Raw genomic sequence first — 23,190 nt, 5'->3', positions numbered from 1 at the left:
AATAACTGTAATCCTCCCTAAATCCATAAGTGTTGTGGCCCCTTTATCTCTGTCTACGACCTGCTCTTTCTCTCTCACCCCTGAACCTTCCAGGGCTTAGGAGTAGGAACAAGGACAGGGATGAGATGGCTTCAGCTGGAGGCAGGTCTGGGACTGGAGCCACAGCTATGAGCCAAGGTTGGGGCGTCGGACCAGGGTTGGGTGCAGATCTGTTGCTAAACTGCAATAAAAAGCTAAGGCTGGGAGCTGAACAAGGCTGCAGGGTGGCACCCAGTCACAGACTCACTGACCTTGGTTGGTACTCTGCTGCCACCCAAATGCAAAAACCCCTTGAAGCCAGGAACAAGCACTTGGGCATTTCTCTCTGTGGGGTAACCCCCAGGTCATACCCTCCCTTAAGAGAGTACAGTTTGTTTTCAGACTCTCTCTAAACAGCTGAGCTTCAGTTCAGGCACATGGACACAGAACCTGCTGCCTTCTAGAACATGGGAATTAGATGAAGGTCTTAAAGGTGATTGATTTTGTTGTTAAAAAGAAGATTGGTAATGCATTTTGGTTGTTAGGTGTTACAGAGCAACTAAAAGATTTAAGTACAGAGAATTGCTTTCCTGGGATTAAGTTACAGTGTATGGGGGTGTTAACACAGAGGCATTTGACCAACTTAAAAGACAAAGAAAATAACCTAATTACGTCTAACTATAAACATTCCCTGTTGTACTTGCATCTCTGTTGTTTCAAAGTTTAGGTTTCTTTTCTTAGACGTGGATATATCTGAAAATTCATGACTTATTACTGTTAGGTCCATTTCTCTCTAGCTCCTGCTCTAACTTCCACACAAAGGAAACTGAAACAGACAACTTGTTTCATTTAAAAAAAAAAAATCTTTACGTCTTTCCCCATTGGCTCTCCTGGCTCTCTGCCAACACTTCTTGGATACCCACTGTTCTGGCTTAACCTTTTAGTTACTGAATGTTGAGATGTTGTTTAGAAAAGGATGGTAGTACCCCTCCCATCCATCACAGGAACTTCTTTCTTGAATTGTTATGCAGCATCACTCTCTTTAGAACTTCAGATTAAAAGAGGTTCACTAATTTTCAAAACAAAAATGACAATATCTTCCTATTTTAGGGTCTGCTCCAAAGTTGTTATAAACAGATTCCATATAGAGTGCCCATCTATAGCTAATATTTTGGGAATTATTAAAAACAGTTTGGACCTCTTTCATCTGGCACACTCAGGACCTGACCGGTCCCAAACAAGGGAATTTGCCATACTAGGGAGGTCCCTCCCAACATGGCTGGAGCTGAACTGCTCCTGCTTAGGGCTCTAGCTCAGCGCTACTGGTGCCTGCCCAGCTGTGGTTCCCCAGGCCAGAGCTCCCTGTTGGCCCCCGCCTGCCTCTCTAGGTTGCCTACCACTGGGCTCCTGCCCCATGATTTGGCAACACTTTAGCTGGGCTCTGTGGTCATAAGAATGGCCATACTGGGTCAGACCAAAGGTCCATCTAGCTAAGTATTCTGTCTACTGATAGGTGCCAATGCCAGGTGGCCCAGAGGGAATGAACAGAACAAGTAATCCTCATGTGATCCCTCTTGTGTCACCCATTCCCAGTCTCTGACTAAGGCTAGGGACACCATTTCTACCCATCCTGGCTACTAGGTCCATTGATGGACCTAACTTCTATGAATTTATTTAGCTCTTTCTTGGACCCTGTTAAAGTCCTTGTCTTTACAACCTCCTCTGGCAAAGAGTTCCACAGGTCAACCATGTGCTGTGTGAAGAAAAACTTCCTTTTGTTTTAAACCTGCTGCCTGTTAATTTCATTTGGTGACCCCTAGTTCTTATGTTATGGGAACAAGTAAATAACTTTTCCTTGTTCACTTTTTCCACACCAGTCATGATTTTATAGACCTCTGTCGTATCCCCCCTTAGTCTCCTCTTTTCTAAGCTGAAAAGTCCCAGACTTTTTAATCTCTTCAGGAAAATCCATGGTGCTGCTGGACCACGGATGTTGCCAGACCAGAGAGTCCCAGTTAAGAGAGGGTGCAACCTGTTCTCACTTAGTGTTTTTTTTTTTTTTTTTTTTTAAATAAAAAACAGAGTGATGGGTCTGTCTAAGGATTTGACAAACTCCCATGTCTTATGTGAAGCTCGATCCAAAGCTCATTAAAGTCAGTAGAAGTCTTTTTTTATTGACTTCTGTGAACTCTGGATCAGGCCTGTTTTTGCTGAAATCTGCTTCAGAGAAGCTGATTAACTTTCACTAACTGGAGTGCAATTCACTTGATTGAAATACATGGCAGCTCTACAGAACCAGCACTGGATAAGTAATTTTAAATTTTAAAACCCCTGAAATAAGAATGAGAGTGATGTGTGTAAGATACAGTCGCTAATAGTTCAGGAAATATTTTATAATAAAGGTTCCTACTTCACATGCACATGTGTTTTTTTGTTTGTTTTGTTTGTTTGTTGTTTTTTAAGATATGTTTTATATTGGAAGAAGAGATTCACGGAGCAGCGCATCACTGATTTCTGTAGTGTAATAAGAACAAATTCAGAAGCTCCACTAGGTAAGTGTGTTGCTTATCTACAGTCCTTATTTCCTTACTTGGTACACTGTGGACTGTACTGTGGGCTTTTAAAATGTTGAGCAATCTAGCACCAGTCCAGCAAAGTACTTAAGTGTGTGTTTAACTACATGTGTAAGCTCCTACCTGTTCAGCTCAGTACTAAGTGCATGCCGAGGCCCACTGACTTCCGTGGGATTTAAACATGTGCTTAAATGTTTGGCTGAATAGAAATGAGCCTAGGTACATGCTTGAGTATTTTGCTGGGTCAGGCTAGGGTGCTCCCGGAAGCAGCATTGCTCTGCAAAGGGAGCTCAGGTACCAGCTGTATGAATTGTCACAGAGCTTCCACAACATGTACAGATGTACGCCTGCTGAACTACTTCAGATCCACGCACCCTGCTTCTATGAAATAATATGGCTGGAAGGGATCTTAAAAGGTTATCTAGGTCTAGTCCAGTGGTTCTTGACTGCTAGGCCATGGTCCAATGCTGGGCCACAGACCCCAGGCTGCTGAGCTGTGGCTGCTCCAGCGGCTGGAGCCAGAGGACCTGCATAGCAAGTGGCTGCTTTCATAGCCAGAGCCATAGGAGTTACGTGGCAGGTGGCAGGCAGCTGCTTCCGCGGCTGGAGCTGGACCCTGCCATGCAGCAGGAGACTGCTCCAGTGGCCAGGGCTGGAGCTGCTCTGTCCCAAAGCCTGCACGGATGATGAGCTCTCCCCAGAATCAGGGCAGGCAGACAGTGAAGGAACCATTGGAATTTTCCTCAATCCCTGTGAGTTTATTCATTGCAGTAATTCATCTAAAATAATTTTTAGTGAATATCAATTTTCTGTGTGAACCTGCTCTTAAAAATCTCCAGTGATGGAACAGTGATGGTGACAGCTGGCTCATGGCCTCACTTCTCCCACTCCATGGTGATGAATTCCCAAAGGGAATTTCCTAGGAAGAAATCTTTAGTGCACTATGAGTGCAAAGACTGTAGTAATGTCTGGTCTCTGCACAAGATCATCTAAAGCAGTATTTCTCAACCAGTGGTACGGGTACCTTTAGGAGTACTCCCGAGAAATCTGGGGGGAGGGGGGGTACGTCAACACAACTGAAATTTAGAGAAAACTACATTTTTATGTTAAGTTTTTTATAGTGCGCTGTTTTTTTTGTACTTTATATTCCCAAAATTTCATAATCCACCCAGCTACAATTAAGTTGCTTAAATAAATGTGTTAAACAAATCCCTTATGGTGAGGGATAGCTCAGTGGTTTGAGCATTGACCTGCTAAACCCAGGGTTGTGAGTTCAATCCTTGCGGAGGCCATTTAGGGATTTGGGGCAAAAATTTGTCAGGGATGGTACTTGGTCCTGCTGCGAAGGCAGGGGGCTGGACTCAATCTTTCAAGGTCCCTTCCAGCTCTAGGAGATGGGCAATCTCCATTTTTTATATATATATATTTAATGATAGAAAAAAATTGTCTGACAACTGTAGATACTGGGGGTACTTACAATTTTTTTAAAGGGATACTGTACAGGCAGTCCCCGACTTACGTGGATCCGACTTACGCCGGATCCCTAGATACGAACGGGGTGAGGCAACTCCCGCACATGCGCAGCAGCATTCCCGGGGCTCTCGCTCACCTGGGTCCTAGGATCCTCCTCATCCTCCGGCCGGCTCCGACTGGGGTCCCGCAGAGCTGCCGGGCAGAGGAAAAGTGCCTCCCCACGCCCGCTGCCCCCCTCACCCCTCTGCCAGCAACAGGCTGCCCCCTCCCCTGAGCAACAGGCTGCCGAACAGCAGACAAAAGCAGCCTCTCTGCCCCTCCTCCCCTCTATACATGCCGGGCTCCCGGAGCTCAGCAGCGTCCCCGGGGCTCGCTCACCTGGGTCCTAGAATCCACCACCTCCTCCTCTTCGGCCGGCTCCAACTGGCCTCTGCCTGCAGCAGCTGGCCACGGGGACAGGGATCCCGCAGAGCTGCCGGGCAGAGGAAAAGTGCCTCCCCACGCCCGCTGCCCCCCCCCCCCCCCCCCCGCGGCCTCGCATCCTGCACGCCTCCCCCCTCCCCCCCTGCCAGCAACAGGCTGCCCCCTCCCCTGAGCAACAGGCTGCTGAACAGCAGACAAAAGTAGCCTCTCCGCCCCTCCTCCCCCCATACATGCTGGGCTCCCTGGGCAAACAAAGACTCCACCAAAACAAACAAAGTGCTGGCCTCATTGTGTTAGCAAAAAAAGGACCCTCCTCCTAGAACCCTGGGTGGTGTGTGGAAATAAAGCTATTAGCTCAAAGCATGGTGCAGAGCTGTTTGGTATTTGATGAGTTACTCCTTTAGTCCTGAGTTTGTCACAGGGACAGAAATAGATGTGAAATCTTCTGAACAGGGGAACAGACAGCAAAACAAACATTAGAGGGGAGTTAACCTTTCCCTATGCTATCCAAATCTAAAAAAAATGTTTGGCTAGAGTTTCCCCTACAATATGTACCAGTTCCGACTTACATACAAATTCAACTTAAGAACAAACCTACAGTCCCTATCTTGTACGTAACCCGGGGACTGCCTGTATAAAAAAAGGTTGAGAAAACACTGATCTAAAGCACTGGGACGAGCACAGGAGTTGATACCTCTGCTTCTCTGGCACTGTAGAACATTCTGTATTAAGGGTCAAGCTTGTCTAGACAAGAGACAGATCTTTCTCAGGGGCCAGTCGGAGGCTTTGGAATGAGAACCCCCCAGAAACTAAGAACCATCATAAACCTTGCCACCTTAGTCCCAGTTCAGGTTGAACTTCTTCAGTCTTGTTTTCTCCAATACAAACTCATAGCAGTATGTATATCAAAATAAAACACTATCCCACACAGTCAGTTCTCCTGCTGAGAGAATAGGAGAGAAATTGCAAACCATGCATTGCCAATGTTAGTTGCCTCATTTAAATACACAATTGGAATATGTTCCGCTATGATAGTGACAAAGGCAGAATACAATAGGGGTGACATAAGGAAGTGGAGAAGCTATCTAAGGCTATGCAGAATCTGGCCTTATATAAATTGAATGGTGGTGTAAAATAGTTGAAAGTCCACTTGTGTTGATGGAATTTTACCTAGCTATACCAATGCTGCCTTTGACCCACAAGTAACATCAGCAGTGTAAAATAAAACTCTAGTTCTTAATGAAAATCACATTCATTTTTTAAATATTTAACTAAAACAGTCTAGAATCATAGAATCATAGGACTGGAAGGGACCTCAAGAGGTCATCGAGTCCAGCCCCCCACCCTCAAGGCAGGACCAAGCTCCGTCTACACCATCCCTGACAGATGTCTATCTAACCTGTTCTTAAATATCTCCAGAGAGGGAGATTCCACCACCTCCCTTGGTCAAATATTGGAATAAATTGCCACCCTGACAGTTAGGAATTTTTTCCTAATGTCCAATCTAAACCTCCCCTGCTGCACTTTAAGCCCATTACTCCTTGTCCTGTCCTCAAAAACCAAGAGGAACAAATTTTCTCCCTCCTCCTTGTGACACCCTTTTAGATATTTGAAAACCGCTATCATGTCCCCCCTTAATCTTCTTTTTTCCCAAACTAAACAAGCCCAGTTCATGAAGCCTGGCTTCATAGGTCATGTTCTCTAGACCTTTAATCATTCTTGTCGCTCTTCTCTGTATCCTTTCCAATTTCTCCACATCTTTCTTGAAATGTGGCGCCCAGAACTGGACACAGTACTCCTGCTGAGGCCTAACTAGTGCAGAGTGGAGCGGGGGAATGACTTCACGAGTTTTGCTTACAACACACCTGTTGATACAACCTAGAATCATATTTGCTTTTTTTGCAACAGCATCACACTGTTGACTCATATTCAACTTGTGGTCCACTATGACCCCTAGATCCCTTTCCGCCATGCTCCTTCCTAGACAGTCGCTTCCCACCTTGTATGTATGGAACTGATTGTTCCTTCCTAAGTGGAGCACTTTGCATTTCTCTTTATTAAACCTCATCCTGTTTACCTCTGACCATTTCTCTAACTTGCTAAGGTCATTTTGAATTATGTCCCTATCCTCCAAAGAAGTTGCAACCCCACCCAGAGTTTGGTGTCATCTGCAAACTTAATAAGCGTACTCTCTATCCCAATATCTACATCATTGATGAAGATATTGAACAGTACGGGTCCCAAAACAGACCCTTGCGGAACTCCACTTGTTATCCCTTTCCAGCAGGATTTAGCACCGTTAACAACAACTCTCTGACTACGGTTATCCAGCCAGTTATGCACCCACCTTATCGTGGCCCTATCTAAGTTATATTTACCTAGTTATAATCTAATTATAGACATATTCTAATTATATCTGAAGCTGGGTTGAAAATGTTACAGGGCAGAATATATGCAAAACAGCTGCAAATGACTCCTTTACACTTATTTTCTAATCCCTCAACAGAGGAACAGGACAATTATTTTCTTTTATGTGATGTTTTACCAGAAGACAGATTACTAAGAGAACAGCTCCAGCAAAAGAGACTGGTAAGTAATTATTTTGAGGATTAAGTACCTTAAACTGAAACAACATAATGTAAAATCAAATATGTACATTTATATGGAATTGGAGTAAGGTCTTTTATGCTAAACTGTAGAGATAAAATCTTGATTTTTAGCTTGTTTCCTGATTACTGGTTTTAAAAAACACAATGAAACATGTTTTCTTAGAGTAGTTTTACCTGCAGGCTGTATGTCAGTATTCCACTCCAGTCGGAAATATGCCCAAAGCCAAAAAAAAAAAAAAGCTGAATGGGCTGAATAATTTTTCTCTCAAGAATGTACCAGGGATTATCACCCATTCTGTGTAATAATAATAATTATAATGCAGCCAAGCCTGTGGTTCAAAAAATGGGAATACCAGAATGGCATTTTGAGGGCTTACAAAGGCCAGATCCTCTTCCTAGCTCCTAAGTAGCCTGTGCTTGGCAGATAAGTAGGAAACTGTGTCCCTTTTAGCCACTCTGTAGAGCCGTGGTCACCAACAGGTCGATTGCGATCAACTGGTCAATTGCGAGGCCTCGACCAGTTGATCGTGAGGCATCCTGTCCGCCCCGCCTCCATTTTCCTCCCACCCCCGAGAAGCCCCACTACCTATCTCAAGTGAAAATGGAGATAGTGTCAGCTTCCCGGGGATGGATAGAGGTCCCGCAGCTTAGCGCCGCTTCCGGCGATTCCGGAAGGGCACTAGCTGCTCTACCGGGTGAACTGTGGGAGGGAGCATATGCTCCCTGCACCGCACAGGAGGGGTGAGTCAGCCCCGGGGGAGGCGCACACGGCGTTTCCCAGCGCGCGCCGGGGGGGGGGGTCAGCCCCGGGGCAGGCACTCGCAGGGCTTCCCTGCACCAGGAGGGGGGGGTCAGCGCTGGGGCAGGTGTGAGCGGGGCTTCCCTGCGCCGGGGGAGGGGGGGTCGGCCACCAGGGCAGGCGCGCGCTGGTTTCCTTCAGGGGGCGGGGGGGAAATCCTGGGAGGAGGCAAATGCAGGGGACTCTCTGCCTCCACTGGCACCCCACTCCCCAGCCACAGAACTCTGTCCCCACTCTCGTGTCCCCACTCCCCAAACGCAGTCCCCACTCCCTTGTCACTCCCCTGCCCCCAGCCACAGAATTCTGCCCCACTCCCCTGTTCCCAGCTACAGAACTCTGTCCCTATTCCCGTCACCACTCCCCGAACTCTGTCCCCACTGACACCCTGTCCCCAGCTTAGAAACCGGTCCCCACTTGCACTCTGTCCCCTGCTGCAGAACCCTGTCCTCTGGCCTCCCAGCACCCTGTTCCCTCTCCCCTGCCCCCAGCCTCAGAACTCTGTCCCCACAAAATGTATAAGTATAAATGCTTCATTTTAGGTTTAAATATATGAATAAAAAACCGACCATTTATTTCATAACTATAAACACGTGATTTTAATTTTATATATCGCATAATTTAAAAATAAACTGTTTATCCGAGTGTGTAAGTAAGGGCTGAGGATAGCAAGTGATGGGCAGGAGGAGACTAGAGATGGTGGGGCTTCAAGGAAGGGGTGGGGCGGTAGATCTTCTCCTGTTCTGAGATTTAAAAAGTGATCTTGGGTGTAAAAAGGTTGGAGACCACTGCTGTAGAGCTACAGTAGGCCACTGAAGAAGTGCCTTGCAGAGCAAAGTACCCCACGATCACATAAGAGCACCTCAGGATCAGGCTGTAGTGAATCCTCTGGGCCCATGGAATGTGTTTCAGTGGTACAGTACTCCAAATCCTCCCCTCCTCCTACTCAGTTTGCCTCTGCCAGGTGTTCTCTGTGCCTTTCAAGCAATTCCTGCCTCTTCCTCTAAGGTGTGAAATGTTCATTGCTGTGTACCTATGGGGGAACTGCTTTGATAGCCTCAGTTGGTTAGATTGGGGAGGAGCGGGAACCAGCAGTAGATCCATTGCACCTCTTCTGATTTGTCCTGAGAACCTGGACCCACTGGACTATAAATTCTTTGGGGCAGGATATGTGTTCAAGAGTGTATTCACAGTACTGTACTTATATGCAATAGAGTCCACTCCCAATCAGGGCTTTTGAATAATGCCCCAGTAAAAATAGCTCAAGGAGTTTGCAGAGTTAGTTGGCGCTAAGCAGAGCTGGGCTGTGAGTGTGGGTTGAATTTGTTTGTGTTGATCCATGCCAGCTCATCTACAATTCGGGACTTCCTTGGCTGCAGCTAGGGTGGCAGGATTTGGCCCAAAGCAAATATTGCTTTTATCAAAGGTTAACTGTGAAGTTTAAAATGTTTGTGCCCTTTACTTCTGCTTTATGAAACTTAAAGAATCTATAAATTTTCTGCCCTTTTCTGAATGTTAGAAATGTCAGATCCTGACTTTGCTCTTTTTGTTGGAAAACTGAGGCTGAAACCTGAACTGCCAGTACAGTTGGCGCTAAGAAAGTCACAGCTCAGGTTTCAACAATAAAGGCTTCCAGTTTTTCACTTTCCTTGGCTGCAATCTGAGTGATTTACAAGTCAAACAGTTATTTTGCTTGTGAAGTCTTCTGCCTCTGAACAAATTCAAAAATGAAGGGTCAGCTGGCAAATAGGTTTGTGAGTTGCACAAAATAAAGTATCAGAATGAATATAGCTTCCATTGATTTCTCTTGCTTCTGAATCCAAACTGTCTGTCTCCAACGGTCTGTCCACAGGAGGATAAAAGTTTTTAAAACTATATTCACTAACACATTTTACGTAGCATGTTTTAAAACGCTAATGTAGACAGTGCAAGTTGTATTGTCACACATTAGTTGGGCAATGAATCCTGGGAGGGTGGTTAAAATCACTTTGATCTTAGTGTGATTAAAAAATCCGAGATGGTTACTGCTAGCAGTACTTACTGTTCTTCACTCAGTAGCTCAAGGTTTGCCTTCAGCATTTCCTTACTTTAGCCTGGTCTCTATTGATCCTTGTGATCATTGGTTCTTTGACAACACTGTTGTCTTACAAAATGGAAGCAGAGTTTTGGATTTATGCCTCCTCTTTTGCAGTCACACCAATTTCTGCACTTCAGATTTGCCTATGGGTTTTTTGTCATGTAACCCTCAGATGCCCCATGCCATCCTAATAAAAGCAGCTTGTGTCTTGATTGCTTATAACTCTAAAAGCTGAAATGTGTTATTGCCATGTTCTTTTAAGTTGGTGTCAATCTGGGAATCGCATGAAAAACTGGTAGGCTTGAGTGTTCAGATGTACCCGTCTTCCAGTGGTCTACCAAATACTGTCTCCTTCTTTAGGGCTATTCTGAACATCCAGCAAGCTGTGAGGCTGACCTCTAATACGCTGTCAGATAGTCTGCTCCTCTCTGTTGTTGGTCTTGACCCTCCCTAACTATGTTTGTGCTCAGCAGCAATTTTTCTCAGCCAGTCTAATTCTTTTGCTGTTTGGCACAAACCTGCCTGAGCAGGCTAACCATTGTGTTTCACAAATAGGGAGTAAGAGTGAAAAAAGTCAATCGATTTGTCCTATTTTCTAAAGAGGCAATGTCAGATTTTCCTGTTTTGGATCACTTTGTGAAGTATGTTTGGAAACTCTCAGTTGGCATCTTCCGTTCATGGATGTTTTTAAGCTATTAGGAGAGAGTCCCAAGTTTGAGAGTGGAACTGCTTTTTCTCACACTCCTAATAAATGCTCATGCTGAGGTTTTCTCACCTTTTCATAACAGGGACTCACAAAATCGGATCAGCTTCAGATTTTCAATGCCTGTAACAATGGTACAAATGGGATTTAACAGATGATTTGGAAAAGAGGATGTTTGGTTGTGTAGCAGGTTGTTTCAAGCTCAGGGGACTGAATGGAGAGTGGATGATGTGGGAGTAAGGGTGCATCTACAGTGCACTGGTATTTCGAGATAACTAGTGTTATTTCAAAAATAATGCTAATATGACCGTCTACACAGCCATTCCGTTATTTTGAAATTTCAAAATAACGGATGGCTTATTATGAAATCTGTAAATCTCATTCTGCGAGGAATAATGCCTATTTTGAAATAGCTATTTTGAAATAAGGCATTTGTAGACGCTCCATTTTGGCTATTTCGAATATTTCTGAATCTCACTGCAGAGAAAAGTCGAACCGCAATTTGTATATCTTTTTCTGCCCCTCCCCTTTTTTCCCCTGAAAGAGGCTCTTCCAAAATTTGGCCTGTCTGCACAGGGCCAAATTTCAGAAAAAAAGTCTTTCGGAACATCCCTTTATTCTTCTCACCAAGAGGAATACAGAGATGCCAAAAAACATGTCTACTTTTTCAGAAATTGTTCTGAAAAAGTAGATGCATTCCTTGGACATAGCAAAGCTTTTCTGGGATACCAGAGGTATCCTAGAAAAGCTCTGCAGTCTAGACATAGCCTAAGTTATTCCTCCCCAGTGCCTCCTGGGGCTCTAAATCAGGATAGCATGTCTACATCAGGGAAGCCTGCCTTGGACTAATTTTGGGACTTACCTGCAATGTAGATGCGCTATTTCAGAATAGTTTATTTTGAAATAGCCATGCAGTGTAGATGTACCCGACAAGACCCAGTGAGTAGTAAGGAGGAGGGGTTTGGGCTGGATATAGAGATGCATGTAGTTGTATGAGACAGAGCCAAGCAAATTTGCATAGTGTTCTGAGAGACACTCTGTCTCTGTGGGTACATCTAGATTATATGCCTCTGCCGAGGTCAACGAGGTTTACAGGAGCGGTCGACAAAGGCTTCCCTTGTCCACCGATCTGCGTCTTGACGACCGATCCGCGTCTTGACTCTCACGTTGTGCCAACGATCAGCTGAGCCGGCACAGCGCAGCAGCCATTTTTATTTTAATGAAGCCGGGGATATTTAAATCCCCGCTTCATTGACTACGTCGCATAGTCTGTTTTTACATGCCTCAGTTGGCAGAGGCATGTAATCTAGATGTACCCTGCGTCTGTCTCTGTCTCTCTCGCTCTCCTGCCCCCCTTCCCCCGGAGCCCTTTCTTGTCCCCTTAGCAATCATAAACATAATACATAACATGATTTAAAGTACATTCAACTAATCTGTGGTGAAACTGTAATCAAAGGACATAATTCTGTTCTGTTACTCTATATTTACACCAATGTAGTTGGGAATAGAATTTAGCCTGGTGTTAGCAAGTACATGTAATTATTTTTCTCTTCTAAACTAGTAGAGAATGGCTATTGGTGCATCCTGTCTCAACAGTCCTAGTCTGTGCCTTGAAGTATTAGAGCATTCTTATTCATTAAGTGTAAAACCTGCCAGTTTCTTGTTGCGGTTTCTGCATTTTTTTAACTAGAAACTGTTTTGCTTAGTTCATTTGCCTGTAGCAATAGACGGCTAATTTCTTTGAATAGTCAGCAGTGAACTGAAACTTTTAAATAAAACTAGACATAGATCCCTCTTGGTTTGTGGGAGATGTGCTAGGGCTCTTGATTAAATAATATTGGTTAAAACATTCACAGGTAGAATATATATTTTAGAGACAGATTCTGCCACCTTCTGCTAATCTTGAGCAGGATCTTTTTTCCTAACGGAGCCTCGTAGCTATCAATAGCCTACTCAAAGAACAAATTACTTCCCATTGTGTGTAAGGATGGCAGAATATAAGCTCTTCAGATCAATCACTTAAATGAACTTGCATTGTGCCTAGCATAATGGGGCTCTGATGCTGACTTGGGTGTTTAAGTGCTATCACACTATCAATAACAACCACATAGTAGTTTTCTCCTGTGTGAGAAACATGATATATTTAAGCAAATGGACTTTAATTTCCCAGTAGAGTATGGCACTTCTTACAATAAGCACTTGGCCCATGACAGCTAACTGTACGCTCTCTGGTGCTGCAAGCTTCCAGAGTGCAATTGTCACTCACTTCTCCAGTGTCAATGCACCTGTCACTCTAGTGTGCCTGCTAGGGATGTAAAATCCCATTGAATTGGTTAACAATTAAATGTGATGTTAAACTGGTTGGCCAATTAAAGGGGGACCAGGTTTAAGTGGCCCCACCTGCCACAGGCAGGGACTGTTCCAGCCTGGCTGGATGATGGGAGCAGCCCTTGCCTGTAATGCCCCCAGGCCCACCATGGACAGGGGCTGGCGCCAGTTGTCCAAAGCAGCGTCTGCCTGTGGTAGTGGGGGGGGGGGGGCTCAGTGGGGCTGGAGCAGCACCCTGCCTGTGGTAAGCAGGGAGCTGCTCCAGTGCCCACCATTTAACCAGAACTGGTAAGTGTGATGTAGTGGGGGTACCTGGCTGGTTTCTATGCTGCTGGCTCTGGGGTAACCCCCACTGGCTGCCGTGGGTACCATGACCCAGCAAAACAGGATGAGTCACTATGCAAACCAGTATGGCCAGACACCCCCTATGGAGAGGAACAAAGGAAGGTGGAATGCTGCCCTGGCTGGGGGGCAGGGCTGGAAGAGAGTTAGTTAGGGGCTGGCTGTCTGGGAGCATGGAGGAGACAGCCTAGGGAAAGGGGCTGGAGTTTAGGGGCCCGGTCTCCCCCATCTCAGGGGGGCCTGAGGCATCCTAGCCCAGCTCTGTGACCAGATTACATCTGTGCTGTACTGTATCCTGGAGACGCAATAAACTTCCTCTATTCCACCGGCTGGTGCAGTCTGTTTGTGCCATTTCGGGGTGCAGGAGACGGGGGACCCCCAACGAGCCATCACAGTAAGCATTGGGGTTAAGCTTACCAGTTAAACTTTCACATGCCTAGTGCCTGAACGGGAGGGTTGGAGCAAGCTCAGAGCACAGATCCAGAAACGTGGCCTTTTGTATACAGAATTCTGCCATCATTACTGGGTAAGATTCTGAACCAACATTCAGGAAACACTAGCTAAATTCTTATTCTGTCCACAAACTCTCTGGCCCCACTGTACCTCAATTCCTCTGTAAAAATGAGAATAAAACCCCTCCCTATTTCACAGAGAGGCTATAAAGATAAAATACACTGATTGATTGTAATTTGCTCAGACTGTACACAGGGATGAGGTAATTTACATATTTAGGCAGGCCTTCTGCCCCCCATTCCTAATACTTCTCAAGATCTACTTTTTTCAGAATTTCTGGAGCTCTTTCTTTAGAATTTTGAGGCTTTTACTGCTATGCTCAGGAACTAAGGGGGGGGAGCATGTAAAAGGTACACAGTTTTTCATTTTTATGAGCCTTCTGCCTTTTCTAATTCAACAATTCCTAGATTTTTTTTTTGTTTGTTTAAGTCAGGTCTATTGCATTTGAGCTACATAGAAAAAGTCTTTCATTGATATGCTGTAAGCTGCTAGCCATATAAAACTATTTTAAGTGTTTCTGGGAGAAGCTGATAATTCCTACCAAAACAATGCTGTCAGGAAGAAAAACAATTGCAATTTCTCAGACTCCCTTGGGAGGCTGCAGTTTTTATGCCAGAGACTCTGAACTTCTTTCATCCTCAAATGAAGCATCATCAAAGAGAGTGACATTTTTCTAACCTCCAAGTTTCACATTTCTTCTCTGATCAAATTACTTTTATATCCCCAGTTTAATGTAGTGGTGCAGTTGAAGACTGTTACCATCGCCTATGCAGTTACATGCTGTTACCCTGATATTTTCTGTTTAAATGGAAAGTGGACAATAGCTCATAATCTAGTTGAATTTTTCCATATTAGGAGATCAGCAGTATAGAGAATAATATGTTAGGAGTGTTACAAAAGTTTTTTTCATAAAGACCAAGAAAAGAGGGAACTGAAATGGAAAATATTTATTGGCAACTTTTGACTACATCTTTGTTAAACATGATTTTTAGATGTTCTGTATTACTCGCATCTTTCTTTTACCTATACCCTCCTTGTTTGTAGGTGATGAGGAAAACATGTGCAGGAATTCTCCTATGCACAGGTTGAGAAGGTGAGGGCTTAAAAGACTCAACTTAAGTCACATTTCTACTGTCGTTGTTGTCTTATTTTTATGGCACGAGTTATTAAAAGCCCCACTCAGGATCAGGGCCTTATTTTGCTATATTCATTATAAGAACATAAGAACGGCCGTACTGGGTCGGACCAAAGGTCCATCTAGCCCAGTATCCTGTCTACCGACAGTGGCCAACACCAGGTGCCCCAGAGAAGGTGGACCGAAGACAATGATCAAGCGATTTGTCTCCTGCCATCCCTCTCCAGCCTCTGACAGACAGAGGCCAAGGACACCATTTTATCCCCTGGCTAATAGCCTTTTATGGACCTAACCTCCATGAAATTATCTAGCTTCTCTTTAAACTCTATTATAGTCCTAGCCTTCACAGCCTCCTCTGGCAAGGAGTTCCACAGGTTGACTACACGCTGTGTGAAGAAGAACTTTTTTTAATTAGTTTTAAACCTTCTCCCCATTAATTTCATTTGGTGTCCTCTAGTTCTTCTATTTAGGGAACTAATAAATAACTTTTCTTTATCGGCTCTCTCCACACCACTCATGATTTTATAGACCTCTATCATATCCCCCCTCAGTCTCCTCTTTTATAAACTGAAGAGTCCCTGTCGCTTTAACCTCTCCTCATATGGGACCCGTTCCAAACCCCTAATCATTTTAGTTGCCCTTTTCTGAACCCTTTCCAAGGCCAAAATATCTTTTTTGAGGTGAGGACACCACATCTGTACACAGTATTCAAGATGTGGGCGTACCATAGTTTTATACAGGGGCAGTAAGATATTCTGTCTTATTTTCTGTCCCTTTCCTAATAATTCCTAGCATCCTATTTGCCTTTTTGACCGCCGCTGCACACTGTGGAAGTTTTCAGAGAACTGTCCACGATAACTCCAAGGTCTCTTTCATAATTTGTCATAGCCAAATTAGCCCCCATCATACTGTACGTATACTTGGGGTTATTTTTCCCGATGTGCATTACTTTACACTTACCCACATTAAATTTCTTTTGCCATTTTGTTGCCCAATCACTCAGTTTGGTGAGATCTTTTTGGAGTCCCTCAGTCTGCTTCTGTCTTGACTATCCTAAACAGTTTTGTATCATCTGCAAACTTTACTACCTCACTGCTTACCCCTTTCTCCAGATCATTTATGAATAAGTTGAAAAGGATTGGTCCCAGGACTGACCCTTGGGGTACACCACTAGTTACCCCTCTCCACTCTGAAAATTTACCATTTATTCCTACCCTTTGTTTCCTGTCTTTTAACCAGTTCTCAATCCAAGAAAGGACCTTCCCTCTTATCCCATGGCCATGTAATTTACACAAGAGCCTTTGGTGAGGGACCTTGTCAAAGGCTTTCTGAAAATCTAAGTATACTATATCTACTGGATTCCCCCTTGTCCGCATGTTTGTTATCCCCTTCAAAGAACTCTAATAGATTAGTAAGACCGGATTTCCCTTTACAGAAACCATGTTGACTTTTGTCCAACAAATTATGTTCTTCTACATGCTTCACAATTTTATTCTTTACTATTGTTTTGACTAATTTGCCTGGTACTGAAGTTAGACTTACCGGTCTGTAATTGCCAGGATCGCCTCTACAGCCCTTTTTAAATATTGGTGTCACGTTGGCTACCTTCCAGTCATTAGGTACGGAAGCCGATTTAAAGGATAGGTTACAAACCACAGATAATAGCTCAGCAATTTCCCATTTTAGTTCTTTTAGAACCCTTGGATGAATGCCATTCAGTCCCGAAGATTTGTTAACATTAAGTTTTTCTATTTGTTCCAAAACCTCCTCTAATGACACTTCAGTCCGGGACAGTTCCTCAGATTCATCACCCACAAAGGATGGTGCAGATTCAGGAATCTCCCCAACGTCCTCAGCCGTGAAGACTGAAGCAAAGAAATCATTTAGTTCTCTGCAATGGCTTTATCGTCCTTGATTGCTCCTTTTATTAGCTCGATCATCTAGGGGACCCACAGGTTTTTTTAGCAGGCTTCCTGCTTCTAATGTACTTAAAAAACATTTTGTTATTTCTTTTTATAAATACAGGTCAAGCAATTTGCTATCTAAAAATGTTTACTTTTGTCTGAAACACATTTCTTAGAAACTATATAGGATTCTAGTCACAAAGATAAAAATATCTTTGTCTAGTTTTACATTGTATTTGATAGCATTTTGTATGTGTATCTGTTTGCCCCATAAATTATTTACAGTTTTTCATGGTGTTTGTGTGGGCTTTTCCCATAGCAACAGAGAAGCAAGGCAGTTTAAAAATCCTAAAAAAAATGGCTTGGGAATATCACTTATTGATGAAGGGGGACTTCATTTAAATACCGTGTTTGACATTTGGCATGTGAGCTTGGCATTTATGTTGTAAATTAATTACCTGAAAATAATTTCTATTTGGCATCTTAGGCTATCCTTTTCTGTCTGTGCTGGAAATATTTATTTATTCTTATTTGTTATATTTTTGTAACCGCAGTTTATTTTGTGATCTGTTCTTTCCTATTTTCTTCTAATAACTATGACAGTGTACTGAAATTTTCTTGGAACATTCCTATACGTTTCTAAAACATTTTGTCTGTAATAAACACATTTAGTTGCAGAAATGTATTTTAAACTGTCTCAAAACTTAATGCAACTGGTGAAATTAATTACCACCCTAATGGTTTTTCTTCATAACCTGAGTTCAAACCTTGGCTTTAGTCACAAGTCTGGGAGGAAAAAAAAGTCTTTATTCATGCAGATCACAGTACTGCTACACATTTTTGGTACAATAACTATTCTCTATTCAGCAGAATCCCAGGAATGTAAAAAAACAGGGTGCATTGGCAGAGTTGTGGGGAAATCATACACAACTCCTTGTTCTCGCTACATGTGACTCAAGCCAGTGCTATTAATCCCTTACCTTCACAAACATCAGACTTACCAACTTTAAAATTAACTTTCTAACAAATTTATAAAAGAAAATGATGATCTGAGTACCTTATTTGGCTGATTAGATTTTTAACAACTCCATGGAGTGAAATTTTAGAATAGTAATAATGTATTAATGGGCCATGGCTATATATCACATCGTCAAATAATGCCGCTGAGCTGCCAAACATGCCTGTCTAGGGGGAAATGAGACTTGTGCTGCAGAATAGTAAGTACGCTATCTTTTTGAAGGATATAGAAAAATAAAGTTTTCCGTGAGATGGGACTCGAGTGATCTAGTCAAGCATTAAATACTTGTATTCCTAATTGTGCTCCTGGTGGTAGAGTACAATTAAGAAGCTATTTAGGAAATTAATTCTGTGGACTTTAGCTCAAAGCTTTTATTTAATAATATATTTAAAACATTTTAAAATGCACATGGCATCTTTCATGCTAAAAGATCTCAATATGTGTTAAAAGTTTTATAGTGCTAGCCAGACATCATGGGCACAATATTGGATTGAGGGACTGGTCAAAAACTTAAGTGTAAGCCTCTCTCCTATGAAGTGTGCATTTTGTGATGATACAAAGCAAACAGGCCTTTCATTTCATATAGTCTCATCTGAAAGACCCTCACTGTTTATATTGGAGTACATTTATTTGCCTCAGGAGTCAGTGCTGATGGGAAGTGACTTGGTGGTTTTAGGAAGCCTAATCGTAGGCATTTCACATCTGATGCTTAGACTTCCAGGCCGTCTCTGTCCTCTTCTATTGTCTTCCAGTCTGAAGTAGTCATTATTGAGCATGGTTTTGATTTTGAAAGATAATGTGGTATATGTGAATGCTTTTCATTATGCAACTTTCTGATGTGACAGAATCTTAAACTGACATTGCTGCTATCTAACCTCAGCAACCACTGAGAGGTTGGGTTGGCTGGAAGTATGAAAACACTATTGTCCCAGTTCCCAAGCTGTCAAAAAGCATGTGGAATTCGAGTCGGAATAAAATGTCTGCTCTCCATATGTGTTTGGATCCTAACAGCCATGTCTCTCTTTCTGCCTCTTTCCAACATTTGAGAGTAGCTGTAAAATACTTATGACCAGTACCAGATTTTTGACACCTGAGGAGATAGACAAGGTGTTTTCAGAGAGGGTCTAGACCAGAGTTTCCTCTTAAGATTTTCCATCCTTGGGCAGGTTGAAATTTCTTATGTGCAACACCAATATTGAGGTAGCTGAAGAAGTGAGTTGTGCCCATGAAAGCTCATGATACTATTTATATATTTTTCACTAATCTAGGCTGCTACAGGATCACAACTCTACCTGATAGCAAAGACCTTGCCTTACTAATTAATACATGGTAAACTGTATTGCATTAACGCAGGATTTTTAAAAATAATTGAGATCAGTTTTAGGTATCTGCAACGCTGGAAAAAAAAGTGTTAAAATAATATTTTTCTTTCTTACCATAAGCTATTAACACAGGGGAGGTCAATTTTTGATGGGGGGGGCCCACTCCAAGAATTTGATAAGTGGTTGAGGGCCGCACCTTTCCCTTATATTAATGGAGGTGCAGGGCTCTGGGATGGAGGTTGGGTTCAGAAGGAGCTTGGGGTAAGGGATTGGAGTGTGGGATCTTGGAGGGAGTTTGGTTGAAGTAGAGAATCATGACGAGGGGCAATGGACTGGGGTGAGGAGTGGGTACAGAGCTTGGGAGGGGATTGTGACCTGGGGCAGAGTTCTGGGAGGGGGGCAGGGATTTGGGCTAGCAGGGATAGCAGATTGGGATGCAAGGTCTGAGAGGGAGTTGTGACGTGTAGGAGGGCATGCAGTGTCTGGGAAAGTTTATGGGGGCTGGAGCAGGGGTGCAGAAGATTTGGATTACATGGGATGGGGGGCAGAGGGTTGGAGGGAGAGTAAGAGGGAGGGATTGGGGTGCTAGAAACAGGCTCTAGCTGGGAGACCTTACCTGGCTTCAAGTTCTTCCCCAGTCAATCAGCTGAACTCCCTGCCTATGCTCAGAAAAGGGCTGCATAGCTTACAGGGAACGTGGTCTAGACTGAAATGTGTGTTACCTGTTAGGCCAAATAATGTTTGAGGTTGTTGGCTTCTAGGATACGTGGCAAAACCTTAACATTTTCCTTATGTCTGAGGGTACGTCTACATAGCAAAGTTAATTAGAAAAAACAGCCCTTATTTCAAATTAACTTTAATAGTGTCTCTACAGGCAAACTGCTATTTCAAAATAATTCAAATTAGTTAAACCTCATTCTATGAGGAATACTGCCTAATTCGAAATGAGCACTGTGTAGATGCTTATTTTGAAATAGGGGGGCCTCCAGCCCTTCCTAGGGTGCCCCGGTGGCCACTCTGGGCCAAACCAGGAAAACTCTTCTGCTTCCCTCCAGCCCCGGAGCCCTTAAAGGGGTAGAGTCTGTTTGGCCACAGTGCCTGTGCCAGCTCCAGGTCTGCCAGCCCAGAGCCAGCAGTCGCTGCACCTGACCCAGTAGCCCCAAAACATGAACCAGCAAGCCACTGGCAGCTAGCCCTCCGCCTCTCCCCAGGAGCAATATGGCTGCTCCTAGGAGCCTGCTGGGGGCCGCAAAAGGCAGGTGCCTTCCTGGTCCAGTGCGGAGATCATGGACCTCATTGAGGTTTTGGGGAAATCCTCTAAGGTCCGTGATCTCCGCACTAGTCACAGAAACGCAGCCGTCTACAGAGGGATGGCTGACAGCCTGGCCACCAAAGGCCACATGCGCACCCATGAGCAGGTGTGCCTGAAGATAAAGGAGCTAAGGCAGGTCTATGGCAGGGCCATAGGGGGCAGCTCCCAACTAGGGGCAGACCCAGGCCCTTTCCCCTACTTCGAGGCCCTGGACCACATCTTTGAGGTCTGGGTGGTCTGTGCCCCCCAGGTGGTCATAAACCCTGGGGCAGAGGGCCCTGACCAGGGCACAGAGCAGGAGCAGGAGGAGGATGAGGGCCAGGAGTTGCAGGAGCCTGGAGGGAGTGTTGGCACTCAACCTGGACTCGTGAGGCATACCACTAGCACTTTAACCACTGTCTTCCGAGGCTGGGGAGGCCTCGACATGTGAGTGCCATCACTGTCCCCTTATGCGGGGCGGGGGGAGAGAGGGAGCCCAGGGACCGCGCATGTGGACCTTGCTGACCATGGATCACGCAGCAACCTGTGCATGTGCCATGCCAACCAGGGCATGTGGCCTCAGCTGGCTGCCACACAGGGGCCCTAGCCCATTAGCCACACACATGTATGTATGAAGGCACATGACATGCTCCATACCTGGAGGAGAGGCACTGCACAATGTCCTCCCTCAAGCCCCCTCTATGCAGAGGTAGGCCACATCCTTTTCTCCCCCCCCCCCTTCCTTTCCTCACACACACACACACACACTCACTCACTCTACATACAGCACAGGGGCATGGGTACAGTCCCGGGCCAGCTCACGCTCCTGGGGTTAGCAGGACATGATAGTGTGGAGACCTGCTGTCCTCACCTTGCAGAGGGGGGGCTTCACCCACTGTGTCCCCAGGGAGAACTGACCACCTGTCTGGTTTCTCCATAGCTGCACCAACTGTAAGTGCAGGGTGCACCACCCCGCCCAGGACATCCTCCCGCACCTTCCCCCTTCCAGCTCCCTCCTCCCAGGTTTCCCCCTCCCCTCTTCCACCCTTCTTCTCCCCTCTCCTGCCTCCTTTCCCCAGTCTCACCAGAGTTTCATTCCCCGCTCCTAGTTTTGTTAAATAAAGAGAGTTTGTGTTCATGAAAATACGTGTATTTTATTTGACATCAGGAAGGGGGGTTAAGGAGGGGTAAGTGAAAGGACGTGAGGGAGGAATGAGGCACAACCCCCAGTGGGCAGATCAGGGAGGCTCTTAGTACTCCTCAGGGTGGCGTTCTCCCGCAGGGCCTCCTGGATACTTACAGCCCCCCGATGGACCTCCCGGATGGCAGCCTGCAGCAAGTGCAGCCAGGCTCACAGCAACATGTCCAAGAGAAGCACCAGAGTGCCCAGGTGCAGCTCTGGCTCCATGTTCAGAGAGCTGTGGTGTCCCGAGTGAGGGCAACCAGAGTACGCAGAGACAAAATGCTTTGCTCTCCCTCACTGAAGCAGACAAGAAAGCAGGGGAACCTGAGAACTGGCTGTCTGGGCGGGTCCCTTTAAGCACAGTCCTCAGGCAGCAGCCCCACACAATAAGTCCTGACCTGGTGCTTTGCTGAAACTGGTTCCAGTCAGCCGTAAATGCGATTCAGTGTCCACTCAGTGTGGACGCGCTATTTCAAAATTGCAAAATGCTATTTCGAAATGCATTTTTTGTGTGTACACGTGTTATTTCGAAATAGCTATTACTGTAGTGCAGACATAACCTAAGTTATTTTATATTGTCAAGTTACATCCCTGCACTCTCCAGAGAGCAGAACTAGCTGTTCTCAGAGAAGGAGCATTCTGAAGAATGCTGCAGCTCTGCTCTGCACAGACAATGAACTAGTTACCAATACATCTTTTGGGCTGAGAAAAAGCATAAGAAATTTGAGACACAAGGTTAAGTTTTCCAAGCTTTGTGGTCCTGAAATGCATAGAATGAAAGTGGCACCTCAGACATAACTACATTATGGTTACTGAAACCTCTCTCTTTATACATAAAGTTTTTTCTGCCGTGTGATGGAATGACATCATCAAGCTCTCTGGCCATGAAAGCGGCCAGAAAGAGGGGAGTTGGCAAGCATAGTAAGCATAGAATGCAGCCCCCTAGTAACTATTATGTTTAGTCAGGGTATGATTTGTTACAAAGCTTTTCTGTTGTTTTTCTGTTAGCAAAGTGTGAGCACATTGTTGCGCAATTCCCAGCTTGTCATTCTAGGTCAGAGGCTAATGACAAAGATAGTAGAGTTTCACTTTTCCAGTTTGTTTCTTCAACCCTGTACCTGCTAGTAGGAACTCAGTCCACCTTTATGATATCTGCTTATATTAAAAATGTCCTCACCTTGTTTGTGTTTGTTGGGACTTTGAGGAGCTAATTTGAATTAAGTGTAAACATATATAGTACCATTGCACCTATTAATACCATGTCTAAATTTGAGCCTTAAAGTAAATCCAGTTACTGTGTTCCTCAATAGATTCTTTAAACTGTTGAGGATGAAGAAATCTCATTGTCAATGGTATTTCTTTCCATCTAATCTGTACTGCATTATTGGCATTTCAAAGCTTTTCTGGACTGTACAGTACCATTATAGATGTTGAAATCTTTCTATTGTCAAGATTCAGCTGTATATTCTCATTATTGTGTAT

At 44.5% G+C, this 23,190-nt stretch overlaps 1 protein-coding gene across 2 annotated transcripts in view; it reads left to right on the top strand.

Annotated features, from left to right (window-relative positions):
- ZNF277 (zinc finger protein 277) overlaps nt 1-23,190 on the top strand; it is a 72,288-nt gene that overhangs the window by 22,198 nt on the left and 26,900 nt on the right. For both annotated transcript variants that reach the window (XM_006122514.2, XM_075929708.1), the window contains exons 3-4: nt 2,482-2,570; nt 6,994-7,076. In XM_006122514.2, the coding sequence (XP_006122576.1) occupies nt 2,482-2,570; nt 6,994-7,076 (172 nt within the window). The remainder of the gene's footprint in view (nt 1-2,481; nt 2,571-6,993; nt 7,077-23,190) is intronic.

The sequence above is a fragment of the Pelodiscus sinensis genome, chromosome 1 (genome assembly GCF_049634645.1).
Source record: "Pelodiscus sinensis isolate JC-2024 chromosome 1, ASM4963464v1, whole genome shotgun sequence".
Lineage (NCBI taxonomy): Eukaryota > Metazoa > Chordata > Testudines > Trionychidae > Pelodiscus > Pelodiscus sinensis.
This window is presented reverse-complemented; position numbering and strand designations above follow the sequence as displayed.